The 21,838-nt window shown below is 40.4% G+C and overlaps 2 protein-coding genes across 4 annotated transcripts in view; one reads left to right on the forward strand and one right to left on the reverse strand.

Annotated features, from left to right (window-relative positions):
* Nucleotides 1-5,529: 5,529 nt before the first annotated feature.
* Nucleotides 5,530-7,570, forward strand: gbx2 (gastrulation brain homeobox 2; the record flags this gene model as incomplete). The annotated part of the gene is made up of 2 exons (XM_083908737.1): nt 5,530-6,094; nt 7,029-7,570. The coding sequence occupies 2 exons, from the start codon at nt 5,530-5,532 to the stop codon at nt 7,568-7,570; spliced, it is 1,107 nt and encodes a 368-aa protein (XP_083764863.1).
* An 8,173-nt stretch (nt 7,571-15,743) lies between these two features.
* Nucleotides 15,744-21,838, reverse strand: part of agap1 (ArfGAP with GTPase domain, ankyrin repeat and PH domain 1) — a gene marked incomplete at both ends in the record, with an annotated part of 108,672 nt that continues 102,577 nt past the window's right edge. For all 3 annotated transcript variants that reach the window (XM_083908540.1, XM_083908538.1, XM_083908539.1), the window contains 2 exons: nt 15,744-15,953; nt 16,782-17,037. In XM_083908540.1, coding sequence (XP_083764666.1) covers nt 15,744-15,953; nt 16,782-17,037 — 466 coding nt within the window. The remainder of the gene's footprint in view (nt 15,954-16,781; nt 17,038-21,838) is intronic.

Genomic DNA, 21,838 nt, shown 5'->3' on the forward strand with positions numbered 1-21,838 from the left:
CTTTTTACGGGATGTTTTGGGGGTCTGTTTTTACGAGATGTTTTTTCGGGTCTGATTTTTTACGAGATTTGTTGGGGGTATGTTTTTACCTGATTTTTTGGGGGTCTGTTTTTCTGTGATTTTTTGGGGGGTCTGTTTTTACGAGATGTTTTTTCAGGTCTGTTTTTACGAGATTTCTTTGGGGGGTCTGTTTAGAACAGATTTTTTGTTCCAGTCTGGTTTTACAAGATGAGTCCTAAAGTCCTGAGTTTCCTGCGCAAAGTCACCAAACTAATAACAATTCCATCAATGTTACTTAAAGACGGGATAAAAACTCCCAACGTCTCAAACCCAAACCAAAGTAAAACTGGATTAATCTGAACTACTGGGACATCTTTGACAGAATAGGATACACTTTCATACAAAGTTATTCTAAACCTCTTGAAGTTAGCATGCTAACAGTTTGCTACGACCACCTGTTTCTGACGAGACACAAAAATACTGCGACATGAATTTGAGGTCATGCGAGACGTGATGATGTCATCAGGCAGAACGAGCTAAGAAAGACGACGTGTCTTCACGTTGTTAAAGGACGTGGACACGGTTGTAAACCAGGACGTCTCAGCAGATGTGATTAGCTTCACCGTCTGGACTCCTCGTCTCTCGCTCCCTGAGCTTCTCTGGCATGTTTTTTTTTTTTTTTTTTACGGCCAGAGGTCAGAGGTCACACTGTGTGTCTTCACGTACAGCGGCCTAAACATGGAGGACGGCTGTTTGAGTGCATAATTACGGTCATTATCCCGCGCGGCAACACCTGCCAACAGCTGTTAGCAGCGTCAGAAAGTTGACGCGGTCGTCTTTTCCCTCACCTCTGAAACTCTGACCCTGTTTTAAGACCTCAAACGCCTCACGGCAGCAGCTGTTACCACGGCGATTAGTGACACAAGCAAAAACCTGCACAAAAACACAAACACACACACAAACACACACACGATTAACCACAGAACATACGCACGACTTTAATCACGTGGAAAAAAAAGTATAGAATCGTGATTCATTTCCATTATCGTGATCGTCTGAAAACCAGTCATTTATAGTTGATTTAACTGCCACAAGGGGGCACTGCACGCGCATCCTTAATAAACATTTGTCAAATTTTCTAAACGTTAATTGTTTTTCGTAAAGGCTAGTAGCAATTTTGTGTGACTTTACGCTATTTTTAAACCCCACCCAACAAGAAGACTTTTTCATATTAAAATACTTTTGTAAACTCATTTCTGTAACATTAATACATTGAAAACGTTTTTTTCGTAACTCATACGTTTTGTTTTTGTATCATTTTCAAGTTTTGCGAAATGTTTTCATAATGAAATGCAAATAATTTACAATATTTCGGTGATTTTTATTCTCTCGGGTAAATTTTCAAAGTCCAACAAATGTTTTTTTGCGAAAAAAATTTCATCACACAAATTTGTAACATTTGTAACGATTCAACATTTTGTACGAAAACTAGTATTTTATAACGTGGCAAAATTTAGTAAAAACGTAAATGGAAAAACTTTTTTTTGCGGATAACGCGGCGATGTTTTTCGTCTGTCGGTCCACGCGGAAACACCACCTGACCTCTGCGGTTTTTCAAAATAAAAGCATCAGATGATTGTGGCGAGCGTCGTGACATTTAAAGGCCGTGTCGGGTGATGATGAGGATGATGATGATGATGATAATGATGGTGTGGTTGCCGGGGGCGACGTCCATGTCGCCGGCGTCATGTTGACCGTTGCCTCGTCTTCGCGTCACTGTGTCATTTAGCGTCAGGTCTAAACTCGGGGGGCGGAGTCTTTTCACTTCAAACTGCTTCCTGGTTTATGTGTGTGTGTGTGTGAGATCAGCAGCTCCTGAGTTTCTCCTCTTCACCTCCTTCACCCCCCCCCCCCGCTCCTCCTCCTCCTCCTCCTCCTCCTCCTCCTCCTCCTCCTCCTCGGCTGATAATGGATGGCAGTGGCGAGCGACGGTGCTCGGCGGTGGATGTAGCAAAGGTTTAATTAAATCACAGTCCAATCATAATCCATGTTGTTAATTAAACTGGATAATTTATAAGCACAAAAGAGCATATTTATTAGCTGTGACGTGCGCGCCCCTCGTGCACGTGCACCTACACCTCCCGCGCCTAACAACCTTTTACTATTGACGCCTCACATGATTGATAACGAGACGGCGAGAGCAGAACTATTTGTCTAATGGCCGTGCAATTAAAGGCGGCTGTAAACGACCCGCGCCTCATTTCATCCTAATCTATCGACTTTTGATTGAATTTGTCGCCTTAATTGAAAAATACTGCGATTTAATGTCGACGTCGCTCTCTCGCACATCAGCTCGCCTTTAATGACGCCGCGTCCCACTGACCCTGAGGAGGAGGAGGAGGAGGAGGAGGAGGAGGAGGAGGAAGGTAACCAGGCGTGACCTTGACTCCGGAGACAGAGAGGGAGGAGGAGTCACCCGAGGTCAGAGGTCACACGTGTCCTGTTTGTATTAATCAAAGAGGACGTGGTAACAGGACTCGTCGTCTGTCGCTGACTGTTGTGATTTAAATCAAGAAAGAAAAAAAAAAAGCTGCATCGTCATCGACAACGAGCCGAGGAGTCGCCGTGACGACGACGACGTCAAACATCACTGAACCTCGTGTGATTCCTGCTAATTTACTTTTTTATTATGATTCGACGTAATAACGATTATTGACCTAAAGAAACTCATTCATTTCACGACAAAACAAGGAAAACAATCTAAGCTAATCTACGTTAATCCATCTAACACAGATATTTACACGCGATGTTTCATCAACAAGTAACATTTTACAATTTATACCTTAAGATTTAAGATCATTTTACATCTACAGTTGATACTTGTACATCTATAGTTGATATTTTATATCCACAGTATCAACTTTTACAGCTGATACTTTTACATCTACAGTTGATACTTTTACGTCTGATACTTTTACATCTACAGTTGATACTTTTACATCTGATACTTTTACATCTACAGTTGGTACTTTTACATCTACAGTTGATATCTACAGTTGATACTTTTACATCTACAGTTGATACTTTTACATCTACAGTTGATACTTTTACATCTGATACTTTTACATCTACAGTTGATACTTTTACATCTATAGTTGATATTTTATATCCACAGTATCAACTTTTACAGCTGATACTTTTACATCTACAGTTGATACTTTTACGTCTGATACTTTTACATCTACAGTTGATATTTTTATATCCACAGTTGATACTTTTACATCTACAGTTGATACTTTTACATCTACAGTTGATACTTTTACATCTACAGTTGATACTTTTACATCTGATACTTTTACATCTACAGTTGATACTTTTACATCTGATACTTTTACATCTACAGTTGATACTTTTACATCTGATACTTTAACATCTACAGTTGATACTTTTACATCTGATACTTTTACATCTACAGTTGATACTTTTACATCTACAGTTGATATTTTTTATCCACAGTTGATACTTTTACATCTACAGTTGATACTTTTACATCTACAGTTGATACTTTTACATCTGATACTTTTACATCTACAGTTGATACTTTTACATCTGATACTTTTACATCTACAGTTGATACTTTTACATCTGATACTTTTACATCTGATACTTTTACATCTACAGTTGATATTTTTTATCCACAGTTGATACTTTTACATCTACATCTGATACTTTTACATCTACAGTTGATACTTTTACATCTACAGCTGATACTTTTACATCTGATACTTTTACATCTACAGTTGGTACTTTTACATCTACAGCTGATACTTTTACATCTGATACTTTTACATCTACAGTTGATACTTTTACATCTGATACTTTTACATCTACAGTTGATACTTTTACATCTGATACTTTTACATCTACAGTTGATACTTTTACATCTGATACTTTTACATCTGATACTTTTACATCTGATACTTTTACATCTACAGTTGATACTTTTACATCTACAGCTGATACTTTTACATCTACAGTTGGTACTTTTACATCTACAGTTGGTACTTTTACATCTACAGTTGGTACTTTTACATCTGATACTTTTACATCTACAGCTGATACTTTTACATCTGATACTTTTACATCTACAGTTGATACTTTTACATCTGATACTTTTACATCTGATACTTTTACATCTACAGTTGATACTTTTACATCTGATACTTTTACATCTACAGTTGATACTTTTACATCTACAGCTGATACTTTTACATCTACAGTTGGTACTTTTACATCTACAGTTGGTACTTTTACATCTACAGCTGATACTTTTACATCTGATACTTTTACATCCACAGTTGATACTTTTATATCCACAGTTAATACTGTGTAATTCTTTATCTATAGTTTGTACTTTTTTCTATAAAGTCTGTACTTTTTTAAGATGTTCTTTATTTCTCGATGACACTTTTATTTCTTCGTACATGAGTCACAAATGTCGTAGTAGAGTAAAGTTTCCGATTAAATAACGGTCATAGTCAACTCAACTACAGCGAATATAAAGGCAGTACTTTATCCTGTATAAACTTATAAAAACTGTATAAAACTTTATTTACACTGAACACAAACAGGTCACGTGACTCACTGTCAACATTCTCATCGTCTCACATTTGATCAGGTTTTTTTATGTTTGTGTTGAATCATCATCATCATCATCATCATCAATACATCACTGATCAATAATTGATGGATTCACACACACTTTCACTGGGACAAAAATATATGATTTATGTTCAACACACACACACACACACACACACACACACACACACACACACACACACACACACACACACACACACACACACACACACACACACACACACACACACACACACACACACACACAATATTTCATAATATTTATATAATTGGTTTCATCTCGGGACCAACTGACACGTCACTTCCGTCCGACCAATGGGAGGGCAGAGCGGGGTGAAGGGGGCGGAGCTCTGGAGCAGAAGTCAGCGCAATTAAACTGAGAGGAGCGCGATTTAAAACCACAAGAGCTGCGGACGCGCTGAGCACGAGACACACACACACACACACACACACTCTCTCTCTCTCTCTTTCTGTGTACGTGTGTGTGAACAGGACACACACACACACACACAGCAGTAGTTGTGTGTTGTTGGTGTTTCAGGTTGAAGTTGAAGCGCGCGCGGAGCGGTGCTGCGTTCACGGTCACCAACATCTGTGGAAAAACTAACCGCTGCTTCTTCACTGACACTGTGGTTTTTCCTCCGCTGCTCTACTGGAATGACTCTGTGTAATCGGATTATCTCTGCTCGGAACTCCTGACTCCTGCAGCGGAGAGAGCGCAGCTGCAGCAGCTCCGGTCTCCTCGGGTCTTCTTCTCCCGGGTCCCTCGGTTCTTCTCCCGGGTCCCTCGGTTCTCGTCCCCCCGGGTCCCTCGGTTCTCGTCCCCCCCGGGTCCCTCGGTTCTCGTCCCCCCCGGGTTCCGCTCCTATGAGCGCAGCCTTCAGCTCGTCCTTCATGGTGATGCAGCGGCCGCTCGGAAGCTCCACCGCCTTCAGCATCGACTCCCTGATCGGCGGGCCGCCGCAGCAATGCAGCCCGGGACACTTCGTGTACACCGGGTACCCCATGTTCATGCCGTACCGCTCCGTGGTGCTGCAGCCTCCTCCTCCTCCGCCTCCTCCGCCTGCCGCCGCCGCCGCCGCTCCTCACCCCGCGGCCCCTCACGCCGCTGCGGGGCTGCAGCAGCCGCTCTCCGCTCACCCGCACCTGCAGAGCGGCTTCTGCTCCAGCCTGGCGCACGGACTGACGCACGGACTGACGCAGAGCATGGCGCTGATGGCGGCGCTGCCCGCGGGTTTCTCCGCGTCCCCGCAGCAGCAGCAGCAGCATCAGAACCAGAACCTGAACCTCAACCTGGACTCCGCCCGGAAGTTTGTGTTTGAGAAGGCGCAGGAGCTGCGGCTCGAGGCGGAGGACAAGAGTTTCCTGGCGGGGAAAGAGTCCACGCTGCAGGGGTTCCACGACACGGACACGACGGTGCTCACGTCCACAGGTAAGAAGAAAGATCCACAACGAGCCCGAGACTAAACTAAAAACTCAAATAACATTTTAAATATAGTAAAAAGAAAACAATTAATAAATAAATACTTGAAAGTTTCCACTGAATTTATCAATTAAATCGTGTTTTTATGACATGAACGCAGCGCGAGGCCTTCACTGACTTTAAGACAAAAATACTCTGTTTTAGAATGAAAAGTTAAAATAAACTTGAAGTTTTTTCATCAAACAAAAAAGTGAGAATGATTATTTATTAATGTGAATAAAACATTTATTTATCCTAAATGTTGATTAACTGCAGATTAAACTCCGTGTTTGTATTTTTCTCGGATTAATTCAAATGTCTTTAATCCTCGTTCATCAAATTACAAATGTGACAAATGTGATCTTTGATATTTGATGTTTTTATTGAATAAATAAAAACATCAAATATCAGTTTTAAACATCATTATTATTATTAATTGTTATTGTTGTTGTTTATTATGGGAGTGAACACGTGTCTCTTTGAAGTCTGCCGACTTAATTTCAGTCGAAACTGTAGCGCGAGACAAAAAGAGGCCGCTGTGCGTAATTACGCGTGAAAAAAAAAAATCCCCGCAAAGCTCGTGACCCAACACTGATCTGATGATGGACGCACACACACACACGCGCACACACACACACACCCTGTCAAAATAAAAGCATTCCTTTTAAAAAATATATTAAATCTGCATTTTTATTCATCATAGAAACGGTTTCACTGTTTTTGTTTATTTTTTGTTTACTTCATTTTTAGATTAAACTGATTTTAATTAAAGGAATAAGTTTTAAACACACTTTTATTCCTGATTAGATTTGAGTTAAATTTGATTAAAAAAAATCTTTTTTGGGGCAGATTTTCTTCTATTTCCTGACTTTAATCTTGTTGTTGTTGTTGTTGTTGTTGACAGGCAGAGGCCTGAGTAAAGAGGACAGCAGGGACGAGGACAGCGGCCGCAGAGAGGACTCTTTCATGGACAGTGACTGTGATTACAGCTCTGACGACAACCTCAAGGAGGACCAGGGAGACGGAGGAGGAGGAGGAGGAGGAGGAGGAGGAGGAGGTCTGGAGGAGGCCCAGCACCTGCACGGAGGCTCCGGGTCCGGAGGCGCGGGCAGCGGCGGCGGCGGCAGCGGCGGGAAGAACCGGCGGCGGCGGACGGCGTTCACGAGCGAGCAGCTGCTGGAGCTGGAGAAAGAGTTCCACTGTAAAAAATACCTGTCGCTCACCGAGCGCTCGCAGATCGCGCATGCGCTCAAACTCAGCGAGGTCCAGGTCAAGATCTGGTTCCAGAACCGACGCGCCAAGTGGAAGCGCGTCAAGGCCGGGAACGTCAACAACAAGTCCGGGGAACCGTCCCGGAACCCAAAGATCGTGGTTCCGATCCCGGTGCACGTGAGCCGCTTCGCCATCAGGAGTCAGCACCAGCAGATGGAGCAGAACAGACCGTAGAAGAAGAAGAAGAAGAAGTCGAAGGGCTCACGTGCTGTTCTATAATCTGGACACATCGAGTTTATAATCCTGGATTAAATAATTTAAAAAAAATCGAATTAATTTAAACTTTTATCGTGTAAAAAAAAAAAATCTAAACCAAACTCCCTAATGTTTCTCACTTAATTTAAAGATTCTTCAGAATTCAAATACGAACAAAGTCAAATGTTGATGAAAAATCCAAAGATAAAAATAATCTCAGTGCACGCACACACTCACAAATATGTTGACGTCACGCGTGAGACTGACAGTGTAATTACACACTCGCCGAGGCTGTGACGTCACAAAATTCATCTTTTTTTCCCAAAGGAGTTTGGTTTCAATTAGAGTCGGGTTTTTTTTTTTTTTGACAGGTCACATTATCGAGCCTTTAATTACATTTGGACTCTGACAGTGTGATTAAGACTCAGTGACGACGACACGTGAGTTTGCTGTGAATCCAGATTATCAGCTGAGATTAAAAGGATGTGGTTTGATTTCAAAAAAAGAAAACATTCACCGGAAACAGGAGCCGAAAACATCCGCAACGAATGGAAAAAAATGCGTAAAGACGCAAAGATGATGATGATGATGATGATGATGATGAAGAGACACAGGAAGCAGCTCCTCCCACTCATGTAAATACACGCGGGACCAAACTGAGGACGTGACGTGATATTGATTTGTGAAGATTAAAAAAAAAAAAAAAAAAAAAAGAACTCTTCTTCTGATAATGATGATGATTATTATTATTATTATTATTATTATTATGATTCTTGTTATTTTTTATTTTGTCTGGACTAAAGTGACTGAGCTGCTAATTTATTTCTATATGAACATGTGAAACAACGACATGTGAATTAAAACATGAGCAGATGTGAACGAATATGATCTGACTCCACTTTGATTTCATTATTTTAGACGAACATTATTAAAGTCACATTTATATCAATCATTTTATCTAAAGTATCATTTTTTTTCAAGGCCTGTTTTTAAAGGCCATAAATATAATGCAAGACTTTTAAATCAAATCAATTATTTCTTCAGTTAATTAAATGTAAATATCTTCTGTTTTATTTCATTTCGTGCAGAAAACAGCTTATTAATTTGTTAATAAATTAAGTATTTGATTACGTCCTTTTTGTGATGTTCTGATATTTAATAAACAAAAAGAACGAATTAATTAATCCAGAATATACTAATAATAATAATAATAATAATGATAAAAGCTCTAATCTTAATTCTCTCATGTTATATTCCTCCCATATTTATCTGAATCTTTTTTGGATTAAACCCTAAATTACCAAGCAAAAAAAAAAAATCAGCATTCAATATTTTTGTGCACGTTTTAATCGTTTTATCTCAAATTAAACGAGATTAAACAATAAAAATAAACCGGTTTAATCTGGTTCAGGTACAAACAGGTGTAAACAGACTACAGTCAATTATTCACACACACACACACACGACAAGTTATTGGCATTTACCTGCAGCTGCTCCGGCCCGTGACGTCACACAACGCAACCGCCAACACATGTATGTGTGCGTGTAAAGTGCGTCGAATCCTGCGCGTGCACACACACACACACACACAAAACATTAATAAACTAGAGAAATGTCACAAAAACACTAAAGATTTGGGTAGAACTTGAATATTAAAACACAAACTTACCTCAATCGTGACTTTAAATCCACCAGGCGTTTAAAAAATGAACGAGTTAAATCCGGTTTTTTTCGTCCCTTTTCAACCGTAAAACTCGCCACGACTCGGCGTTTACGCCACTTCCGCATTAAAAACGTCAACGTAAACATTATTAACTTAAATGTTAAAACTAAACGTTTAACATTAAAATCCACCGTTATTTAAACGTTTAAAAACAAACAAATAGCGGTTTCGTCTCTGCGTCGTCGGACTAAACTGACGCAGCTGCACTTGATGACGACAGCGAGGCGTACGTGAATCGCCCAGGTTACGTAACTTACGTTCAAAATCTCGCTCTTGACGAGTGAATCGAACATTTAGCTCTTTTAAAAACACATTTAGCGACTGAAACTAATAAACCATGACGCCCAGGTGCATCATGGGACATGTAGTCACCGTCTTCGTCATATATAATCCTCAAATGCTTTAATTTAAGACTGAATTTAATATTTTTGAGACGGTAAAAAAACAACAACAGTTAGCTACGGAAGCGAATACAGTATCACGCCCAGGTGCATCATGGGACATGTAGTTACCGTGTTCGTCATATATAATCCTTCACTGCTTTAGTTTAAGACTGAATTTAATCTTTTTGAGGTGGTAAAAAAAAAAAAACGTTAGCTAAAAAAACAACAACAGTTAGCTACGGAAGCTAATACAGTATGACGCCCAGGTGCATCATGGGAAATCCTTCACCGCTTCAGTTTTAGTAGGTGAATGGTGAACATAATACGCTTCTGTAGCTTCATGGAAAATATAATATATAATAATAATAATATATATATATAGTATTATACTGTAATGTCTGATTTAAAGGTACAGTTTGTAACATTTGAACTTAAAAATCACAATATTTAAAAATGTTCCCAATGTACTGTAGACACGGGTCTTGGGTCCACGTGGGCGGCCATCTTGCGCCTGAGCCGCTCCACTCACGTTCTTTCTCTATTTAGCAAATGTTAATCAGGGGGCGAGGCGGCGTCGAGGTCAGCTGACAAATGAGACCCGAGGGAACGAGCGAGGCCGAGCGAGGCCGACGCAGTCTCCGCCTCCTCTTCGGCGGATTAATCCTGACGTAACCATGACGACCGAGGAAGCCACAAACATACTTCTTCTTCTTCTTTTCTAATACACTGAAATATCTGAAATCACGACATCATTCATCAATTAATCAATAAAGTGTCACCGATAACAGACTGTGAGTGAATTTAAAAACTAACTAAAGTCTATATCAGCCGATTTAAGCTGATATCACAACTGAATTACGATAATTGTTCAACGTTTAAGTTAGAACATACTTAAAAAATGGCCATGTTACTGTTGTTTGATACTTACCCAAGTAAAACAATGACAAATTATGCATTTTTGTTGTGTTTATGTTTAAATAAATGCTCTAAAATGCACATATTACTCAAAATATCTTAATTCTTAATAATGTCGTCATTAAAACTCGTTATAAAATCACGTAAAGTCAGAGAAAAAAACCCACTGAGACCGAGTTTCTGTTCTGTATATTAAGAAGCATTATTCTCGTCTTTATTGAAAAGAGACACATTACAGTCGAAGACTCTGTATTAGGTCAAATTTTGAACAACGTTACTGTACAGCCGACAAAACTCAATAATAACAATAATAATAATAATAATAATAATTAGAATTAGAATAACAATAAGAACATTAATGTCGTCTGGATGATGAATCATAGACTAATAAATCATGTACGGACTCAAAGTACAAAACAAAGAAAAAAAAAACCCTCACAGAAGTTCGCGTGGGCGGAGTCTTCCACGCTGACTGTGTCTATAAATAACGGGGCGTCCGTGGTGGGCGGGGCTTAAAGTACATGAGGTAACAAAACCAGACGAACCAAAAGTCGACCATACGGAGTCGCATTTTTATTTTTCTTCTTCGTGGTATTGTTTAAAGTATATGTACAGGCGCCGCACGTTAGCGCCGACGCAGTTTCCTCGTTCCCCCTCCCCCCCCCGAAGCGGACGGGATTCATTTATTTATTTATTTACACGCAGGCAGCTTCAGTCGTTCGGATCTAAAAAAAATGCTCGTAAATACGCGAGCGGACATCGCTAGAAAAACGTATTGCGACATGCTATCGTCCGTGAGCGGAGTTTAGCTAATTAGCAGGCGCTAGCTGCAGCCGGAGCTTCACAGGTTGTTGTTTTTACGCTTTGCAACTTTTCACGTAGTAGTAATGTTGTCATAATACGGGAAAAAAAACCACGAAAGAGTTGAAGAAAATACTTATGTTAGCTGCGATTAGCTTTAAAAAACTGACTTTGGAATCGTGAGAGAATTCCTGAAATTAGAGAAAAAATGAAATAATATATAGAGAAAAAAAGAAGTTGAAAAACTGCAGTTTACACGTGGTTTATAGTTTGCGTTAGCTAAACAGGCGCTAGCTAGAGTTGGAGCTTTCTAGTGTCACATTATATATATATATTTTTTTAATTTTTCACGTTTGGTTTCGAGTTCACCAAAATTGGTGAAAAGTAGTGATGGAACCATGCTATGCTAAAGTGCTCAACGCTAGCCACAGGCGACTCGGCAGTTTCCCTACACTGTAAGCTTGACGTGAAAAACCGACAAGCTAGCTTGTAAAAAAAAAAAAAAAAGAGAAGTGTTGCTGAATAAATTAGCCCAGATAATGTGTAAACAAATAAAAGTGTAAAAAAAAGTCTAGTTTTCGTTAATGTGCGTTAGCAGAGTGAAGCTAGCAGATGCTAGCTGCAGAAGAGGAGAAGCTAAAACTGCGATTCTTGTTTTGTTTTATTTGTGATTAGAGGAAACGGCTTCTGCTCAGTTCACAATCCCAAAAAATGTGAATTTCAACAAAATTCTGAAAATTTGTGGCTCGAAAATGTAAAAAATTTGAAATTCAGTAATTCATAGATTTTGTCATTGGATTTAAAAAATTCAAGATTTTTTTTTTTTTTTTTTATTTAAAATGTTACAAATCAAATTTTAATCGGAAAAAAAGAGTAAAATTATCCGACAGTTAATCTTACAAAGTAAAACTTGAGAATCTGAACTGAGCGAACGCCGCGTGGAAAATGTAGCGTAGGGAGTCGCGCTTAAGACGGACTTCATCTGATTTAGTGCATTTCTGTCATAAATTAAAAGGACGACTTTGTCTCCCGTCCACGTCGGACACAAACAACCCATCGCAAACGGACGAGTCTCGACCCGTCGATCTAGCGTTTACGGGAAAGCTAACGCCCTCTCTGAGCTAACGAGGGGGCGTGACACGTGCAGGACAAACGTTGGTAAAGTAAAGGCGGACGAGTGAGTTGAAAAAAGGCAGAAAAGGACGACGATTTCAACTTTTTCCTTCACCTGTTTCTCGCGTGTTTGACGGAGGCAGAGTGTGTTTGTGGTTTCATGGAAATATTGCAGCGATGTCGGTGCGAGTCGACGCCACGACGACGACGTTACGACGCTTGGTGAATACTAAATATTGCTTGGATACAGTGTCGGGTTCTGGTTTGAGGACTAAACGTGGAGGTTAAGGAGCGACAGTCCACGTATTTGACCTTTTTTAAAAACTAGCCTCGGTCGCGTCTACACTGATGTCGTTTTTTTTTACAAGTTTTGTCTAAACACCTGAAACTAACTGGCAACATTCACCCGACGAGACCTTTGAACCCGTGGTTTCACAACGTTTCAGTGCCAAAAGGATCGCAGCTAACATTTAGTGTTTTCTTTGTTTACGTTAATTTTTCTTCTTAAGAGTAAGTGATGAATATTTGGTGTTTACATACAAACCACTTCAAAGGTTTGCAATCTGGTTTCAATGTGGACACGGTGTTGGATTTCACTGCTTTAACTACTGTGCATGTGAACGCTAAACTGGTTTAAATGTTCACAAAAAACGTGCGTTTAAATGTGGAACAGAGAATCAGATCAAACCGGTTTAAACACGGACAATAAACTGGTTTAATGTGAGCTAGAGGAATCTGATCAAATTGGGTTAAATATGGGCCTTAAACTGGTTTAAATGAGAACGTGGTGTTGAATCAATCCAGTTTAAATATTTACACCAAACTGGTTTAAATATGGACATGTGAACTAGTTCAATCATCACATTAAACTGGTTTAAATGTGGACACGGTGTTGGATTTCACTGCTTTAACTACTGTGCATGTGAACGCTAAACTGGTTTAAATGTTCACAAAATAACGTGCGTTTACATGTGGAACAGAGAATCAGATCAAACCAGTTTAAACATGGACAATAAACTGGTTTAATGTGAGATAGAGGAATCTGATCAAATTGGGTTAAATATGGGCCTTAAACTGGTTTAAATGTGAACGTGGTGTTGAATCAATCCAGTTTAAATATTTACATCAAACTAGTTTAAATATGGACACGTGAACTAGTTCAATCATCACGTTAAACCACATTAAACCTAATCTTAATTTAAAATTTCTCTTCATTCTTTTGTCGACTTGAGTTTTAATCTCTGTGCAATCGCGACTTAATCCAGAGTTTATCCGGATTTACTGCGAAACCCCTTTTTTTCACGTTGGAAACCACTGGTTCAGATGGGTCCTGGTCCTGGTCTGAGTCCAAACACACAACATTCAGTCAGTGGAGATCCTTTTTTTTTTTTCCTTTTCTGTTTTTTCCCACATGGTCAGTACGTCATGTGATCTCTAATTTACATAAAGTCACAGTCGAAAAAAGAGGAAGTGAAAGAGATTATTTACAGGAGGAAAGAAAGTTTCAAGAGAAGAAGAAGAAGGAAGAGAAGAAGAAGAAGAAGAAGAAGAAGAAGAAGAAGAAGAAGAAGCCCTTCTTAGTGATTCGCTGAGACTCGCTGCGACGTCAAAGGTGACGACGGATCGTTATTTACACACAGACGCGTTCGTCTCCTCAGATTAACGCGGATTAAAAACACCTGAACGACGAGACGCAGATTTTTCCGTTTTTTTCCCCTTTTTGCTCCGTTTGTTCGCAGCAGCTTCTTCCGTCTTTTTTTCCATTTTTAAATTCTTGTAACAATAAAAGTTCAGGGTTCACGACGACGTTTGACCAAACCACACGTTGTTCATGCGCTCAGTTCAGAATTTTACTCTGTAAAGGTTTAATGGGAATTAGCTCGGTCCCAGAATACCTTTTTTGTCAATAATAATAATAAAAAAAAATAGATATTTAAAGAAATTTAGATTTTTTAGCTTAAAAAGAAACTTTTTTTTTTTCAAATTAAAATATTTTTTTCTTGATTATTAGCTCGGTCCCATAATTTTTTTTTGTCAATTAAGAAAAAAAAAAAAAAAAAAAAGAAGACATTTTTTGATTAAGAAAAAAAAACATTTTGGGGAAAAAAAGTTATATAAAAAAAATTATAAAAAATTTTGATAAAAAATTCTTGATTATTAGCTCGGTCCCATAAAAAAAAAATTTGTCAAAAAAAAAAGGAATTTTTTGATTAAGAAAAAAAAAACATTTTGGGGAAAAAAATTTATAAAAAATTCTTGATTTTTAAAAAAATGACAAAATCTATGAATTCCTGAATTTCAAAATAAAATAAATCCAAAATGATCAAGGATTTTATCATTTCTGAGCCACAAATGTTCAGAATTGTGTTGAATTTGTTCTTTTTAACGACTAAAGTTGTTGTATATTTTTGTGTACATTTGTGAACTGAGTGAATAAACAAAGTCGGAGCAAACTCCCGCTGTGAGGACGCACAGGGACAAGATGGCGGCTGTTTGACTGACAGTGTCCGGTCCCTGAGCGTAACGGAAACTTCTGTACAAACTTTTTACACCGTGTTTTCAACGTTTTACACCATTGGTCCAGCAATGAACATGGAGACAATAATAATAATAATAATCATAATAATAATAATAATAATATACACAGCGGCGGAGGAAAGTGTTTTAAATTAAACGTGTGTACGACGACATCCATCGTTTCTTCTAAGAACACTATTTTTTCCCTCTAAAAATTTTTACATCGAGATTTTTTTTCACATTAAAAATAAAAACACGTAGCGTCAGAGAGAGACAGAGCGAGAGAGAGAGAGAGACAAAGGGTTTGAGTGATGACGTGATTTTCTCGCCTCACACTCGGACGATGACGATATGCTCTTGGAGGCCGTGGATTCTGATTGGCTGTCGGGGTCGTGGATGAACTGGCCGTGTAGTGTGAAAGTCGGTGAGGTATGAGCGTCAGACTGCGTCCTCATTGGCCGCCAGAAAACAAACAAACAAAAAAAGTCACGTGATTATTTTCCCAGATGCTTGTGGACAACATTTCCCAGCATGCTTTGTGTCGTCTCCCAAAGCGGACACAAGGGGGCGGCGGCGGCGGCGGCATCGTCGTCGTCGAGCTGCGCTCAGTTTTTTTAAATCAGTCTTAAACGAGCTCGCAGCAGGTGACGGGTGGGCGGGGCCTAAGTGTGGTGACAGATAGTGGCTCCTCCTCTCGCGGTCATATGAGCGCCGTGCTGCCGCTGCTGCTGCAGCTGTTGTTGCGGTTGATGTTGCGGCGCGACAGGTTGGGCGTGGCCATGAGCGGGAAGCGCTCGTCGGGGCAGCCGTACTGCGCCAGCGTGTCCACGCACTCCTGACTGTTGGCCTGACGGGCGTACGCCATGGCGCTGTTGCCGTGGGCGTCCCTCGCCATCAGATCCACCCCGTACTGAAGAGAGAGAGAGAGAGAGAGAGAAGATGTTTCACAATAAAAGCCTTGTTTAGTCTGTGAAATGTCAAAATAACAATGTTCTCAAAGGATTTCTTTGTTTTATGGAGCAAAGAAACGCAAAAATGTTCACATTTAAGAGGCTGAAAAATGACAGAAACTAGAAAATGAAGATGAAAAATGACAGAAACTAGAAAATAGTCACATTTAAGAAGCTGAAAAATGTCAGAAACATGAAAATATTCACGTTTAAGAAGTTGAAAAATGACAGAAACTAGAAAATGAAGCTGAAAAATGACAGAAAGTAGAAAATTAAGCTGAAAAATGACAGAAACACGAAAATTAAGCTGAAAAATGACAGAAAGAGGAAAATATTCACATTTAAGAAGCTGAAAAATGTCAGAAACATGAAAATATTCACGTTTAAGAAGTTGAAAAATGACAGAAACTAGAAAATGAAGCTGAAAAATGACAGAAACACGAAAATGAAGCTGAAAAATGACAGAAAGAGGAAAATATTCACATTTAAGAAGCTGAAAAATGACAGAAACTAGAAAATAGTCACATTTAAGCTGAAAAATGTCAGAAACATGAAAATATTCACGTTTAAGAAGTTGAAAAATGACAGAAAGTAGAAAATTAAGCTGAAAAATGACAGAAAGTAGAAAATATTCACATTTAAGAAGTTGAAAAATGACAAAAACATGAATATGAAGCTGAAAAATGACAGAAACATGAAAATATTCACATTTAAGAACCTGAAAAATCTGAAAATGTTAAAAGACTAATTTCTCCGCCCCTAAACGGGCGCGTAATCCTGATCCTCACCCAGATGAGGAGCTGCGTGATGACCACGTTGCCCTTGCGACTGGCCAGGTGCAGCGCGTTGCGTCCGTCGCCCTCGCCGCACGTCTCGTTGACCTGCTGCCGCGAGCCGTGGGCGAGCAGCAGGACGACGGCGCGCAGGTCCTCCTCGGCCGCCGCCCTCAGCAGCTGCTGACCCAGAGAGAGGTCAACGCCGGGCAGCGACGCCAGGAACACGCGCTGCTCGTACTTCGCCCGGATCCAGCGCTCGCGCTCCTCCCTGGAGAAAGACGACAGACAGAAGAGGCGGCCATTTTTAAAAAGAAACAAAAGTGGGACAGGAAGTGAGTATGAATCAGATTATTGATCAGGACTTTGATGTCCACTCAAGGCAACATCTTTGTGTTTGTGATTCTGACCATGGGTGGGGCTTAGGAAGCCGCCTGCTGATTGGCTACTGAGGTTTGGAGCGACAGCAAACGTTAGATACACACACACACACATTCTTGTACTTGCTGCATACTGAGGACCAGCATTTCCACTTTATAAATCAACACAATTACAAATATCTACTTCATGAATGACATCTACAAACAACTACTGGTTGCAGTACCATAAAATGTCTGCAGGTGGAGCCCCAGAGAAAAAAGGGCTGGAAAACTTTTTGGATTTTTTTTTTGTTGTTGTAATTTTTGGTCCAAAATTTGACAAAAACATCATACTGTCAACCAAAATAAAATAAAAAAAAATTTGACCAAAATTTCATACTATGCTGTCGTCCAAAATTTGAAAAAAAAAATGTACCCAAAATTGTTGGTCCAAAATTGACAAAAACGTCTTACTATACCATGTTGACCAAAATCAAAAAAAAATTTTTACCCAAAATTTGAAAAAAAAAATTGTACCCAAAATTTTTGGTTAAAAGTTTGACAAAAACATCAACCTATACTATGTCGACCAAAATTTGAAAAAAAAAATTGTCAAAAATTTGACATAAAAGTCATACTATTACTATGGCGTCCAAATTATTATTTTTTTTTTTTGACAAATTGAGTATAGCATGTTATAGCAAAAAGACAAAATGTCCTCACTCTGTAAAAATGACCTCACTTTGTTGGTTAAAAACCCTCACTGGTCCTCAGTATGCCGCAAGTACAAGAACACACACACACACACACACACACACACAGCAGTGTAAAATAAGACACAGTGGGAGACGAGTGGACGTGGACACATTGTTCACCAATCGAGTGTCATTAACTGCTGATGTGTCTAATCCGCAGCTCTTATCGCTCTAATCTGCTCTAATCTGCTCTAATCCCTCCTCATGTAAACAGCAGCTCATTCAGTCTGCAGGGATTAGTGGCGGAGAAAGGAAGAGGGAGTGGGGGGGGGGAGATATTGAGCTGTCCCCCCATTCCTCCTCCTCCTCATCACCTCCTCCAGGGGGTGAAGGAGGTCACAGGAAATGGAGAAGGAGACTCAGAGTGTTGCACTTTGTCCAGAAACACAACTGTTAGAGTATTTTCTGCTGAGTCATGTGACTCCTAACACTGCTGGGATTAAAATCTACAAGTGGACGACATCTACAGAATATGTCTATGTCTTTATCTTCACTCACTCTCCCCACACCAAAGCCCATAGAGAAAACCAGCGATTTTAGCTCACGGGGACACAGGAGCTGCTGGTCTGCTGCTGCCTCGTGTGGTCACTTTGTGTCACTGATGTTAACCGAAACGCGGGTTTTCGAATGCCGAATTTTACAAAATAATGATGTAATACTATTTGAAGTTAGCGATGGAGGCAGCAGTGGATCAACAGCTCCTGTGTCACTGTGACGTTAAAATCGCCCTTTTTCTCTATGGACTTTGGTGTGGCAGAGTGAGTGGTTTACAAACGTGAGTTTCCTGTTGTTAAAGTCTGTCTAACAGTGAAGATAAAGACGTGAACGTGTTATTAAGACAACGTAGACTTAATCTGATATAGACTATGAGATGAATGTGTTATGGAGGAGCTAAAATCCATTTTTCAAAACCACACCAAAGTCACTCACTCTCCCACACCAAAGCCCATAGAGAAAAACAGTGATTTTAACATCACAGCACACAGGAGTTCACAGAAGTTGTTGATCCACTGCTGCCTCCATCACTAACTTACAATGTCTTATTTTGTCAATTCGGCTTTTGAAATTCTTCGTTCAGATTAACCTCAGTGACACAAAGTGACCACACGAGGCAGCAGTAGACCAGCAGCTCCTGTGTCCCCGTGAGCTAAAATCACTGATTTTCTCTATGGGCTTTGGTGTGGGAGAGTGAGTGGTTGTCCAACAGCGAGACAAAATGTCTCCTGTCCACGTTGACCAGGCGTCAGTGTCTCACACACAAAAAAAAAAAAAGAGTCCTGAATCGTCCTTTAACACAATCTAAAGACTCTCTTCAGGGGGTGAGCGAGGGGGAGGCGTCACAGGAAATGGAGACACATGACCATGAAATGACTCCAGTGTGTGTGTGTGTGTGTGTGTGAAGCAAACATCCTTCGTCATTTTTTTTTTTTTTTTTTTTTTTTGATTTCGCGAAATATTTGTGAGGATTCTCAGGACGTGAACGTGTGAATCCTCTGAAGCTTCTCTTGATAACAAGTGTGGGAAAAGGAAACCTGACAGAATTTCATTAACTCGCTTCCTGGAGACCAGTGTGTGTGTGTGTGTGTGTGTGTGTGTGTGTGTGTGTGTGTGTGTGTGTGTGTGTGTGTGTTGTAGCGGCTGCTAGCATCACGGAATGTCCCATTTTCCTTCCTGCTCCAGAGACAGAGACAGGGATGGAGGAGGCCGGGCTCCAGACTACGGCCCACAGCTCCTGGACAAAGCCTGGAGGTGTCGCTCAGTGTGTGTGTGTGTGTGTGTGTGTGTGTGTGTGTGTGTGTGTGTCTCAGCAGGCCCTCTGTGAAGCAGCAGAGGAAATGTGAGGCCACTAGACCCAGGAAACGCATGCCTTCCCCCGACACGGCAGTTGCTAAGGTCCTGCTGTGTTTCCATTTGCGGTTAAAGCTGTAGTATGTAACTCATAAACGTACACGACAAACAAATAAAAGAGTTCACACAGTGTTGATTAAGTGCATCAGCGGCACTGGACACGACTCTCTGTGTGTGTGTGTGTGTGTGTGTGTGTGTCAGGTATAATCACGGTGACATTCCCGCGCTGCACACAGGAAGTGATTTGTTTCACGTGGCGACAAAGAAACGTCCGCGGAAGGTTTGTAAAAGTTCAGACGCAGAAGAGAAGGTTACAGTGTTTCTGTTTCACGTCAACAAAAGTTACGCACTGCAGCTTTAAGTCAGAGTGTGTGTGTGTGCGTGTCAGGTATAATCACGGTGACACTCCCACGCTGCACACAGGAAGTGATTTGTTTCACGTGGCGACAAAGAAACGTCCGCGGAAGGTTTGTAAAAGTTCAGACGCAGAAGAGAAGGTTACAGTGTTTCTGTTTCACGTCAACAAAAGTTACGCACTGCAGCTTTAAGTCAGAGTGTGTGTGTGTGCGTGTCAGGTATAATCACGGTGACACTCCCACGCTGCACACAGGAAGTGATTTGTTTCACGTGGAGACAAAGAAACATTCGCGGGAGAAGGTTACAGTGTTTCTGTTTCACGGAGAGTGAAAATAACGTCAACAAAAGTTACGTACTGCAGCTTTAAGTCAGAGTGTGTGTGTGTGTGTGTGTGTGTGCGCGTCGCAGTAAACAGTGACTCTCTGTCATCATGAGCTAACGAGTCCTGATAACACAGCTCTGGACACTGGAGAGGCTAATTGCGCTAATTAACGACACTGTGTATGTGTGTGTGTATAAACGTGTGTGTATAAATGTGTGTGTGTGTGTGGCAGTATGTGTTAACATGTGTCCACTGAATGCACACACACTCATATTTGTGTGTCTTTTCACATCCCATTAGACAAAGCGCTGTGCTCCGGCACTGAGGCATGCTGGGTAGATAATTAAACATGAACCACACACACACACACACACAGTGCGCACACACACACACACACACAATTGAGGAGCCTGAGGGGTTTTAATGTGTCTGTTAAATTAAATTAAAAGAGAAAAACTAGAACAACAGGAGGAAACAAAGTGATTCTGCTTCTATTGTTTCCACTTATCGTCCGTTGTGTCGACGACGTTTAACTCTATTGTTTCTAATGATTCTACTGAATATGCTAATTATGTTTCAATTAAACTCTAACATTTCTACTGAAACTGATTCTAAAAACTGATTTGAGTCTTTCCGTTTCTATTGATTTTTCAGAAACAGTAGAATCAAGTGATTGTGTGTCACGACGACAATTACAAACTTTATTTACTGATACATTGTTGTGTTGTTGTTTTGTTTACACTTTATTTGTTATTCTTTTGAAATTCACACGTATCACTGTATTCATTGTACTTTAATCACGTTAAATGAAACTAAATCAATATTTTAGTCTCTCAAATTTACTGTGAAACAAAATAATGATTATTATATTATTATTATTATTATTAATGTTATGATGTAAACAGCTGTGATAAACAGATATTGCACGTGTCATAGACATGAGGATGATTGACAGCTTCATCAGCTGCTGGTTGTTGCCGTCGCCGTTGGAAACGTAATGTGATTTAGTTTGGGGGGGGGGGGGGTCACTCAGGAGCCACACTGGGCCCGTGGTGATTCTGCCATTTCCTGTCTATTGTTTGACTCATTGTGTGTGCGTGTGTGTGTGCGTGTGTGTGGAGACGTTCCTCCCGAGCGGCTGCTTTGTCCGTTCGTGTTTACGTACACACTCAGTTTCCTGTCCGTTTGTTTGTCTGAACCGAGTGAGTGACCTCGACTGGACGTCAGCTGCTCCCCCTCTGTTTACTCTGTGTGTGTGTGTGTGTGTGTGTGTGTGTGTGTGTGTGTGTGTGTGTGTGTCATCTGTCCGCGACAACAGAGCTGAAAGCTGATACACACACACACACACACACATACACAAACACAGCAGGCTAATTATCATAATTAGCTCAAAACACGACCTGAGGACACGACGATCATTACGATCATTTT

The sequence above is a fragment of the Microchirus variegatus genome (genome assembly GCF_963457635.1).
Source record: "Microchirus variegatus genome assembly, chromosome: 22".
Classification (NCBI taxonomy): Eukaryota; Metazoa; Chordata; class Actinopteri; order Pleuronectiformes; family Soleidae; genus Microchirus; species Microchirus variegatus.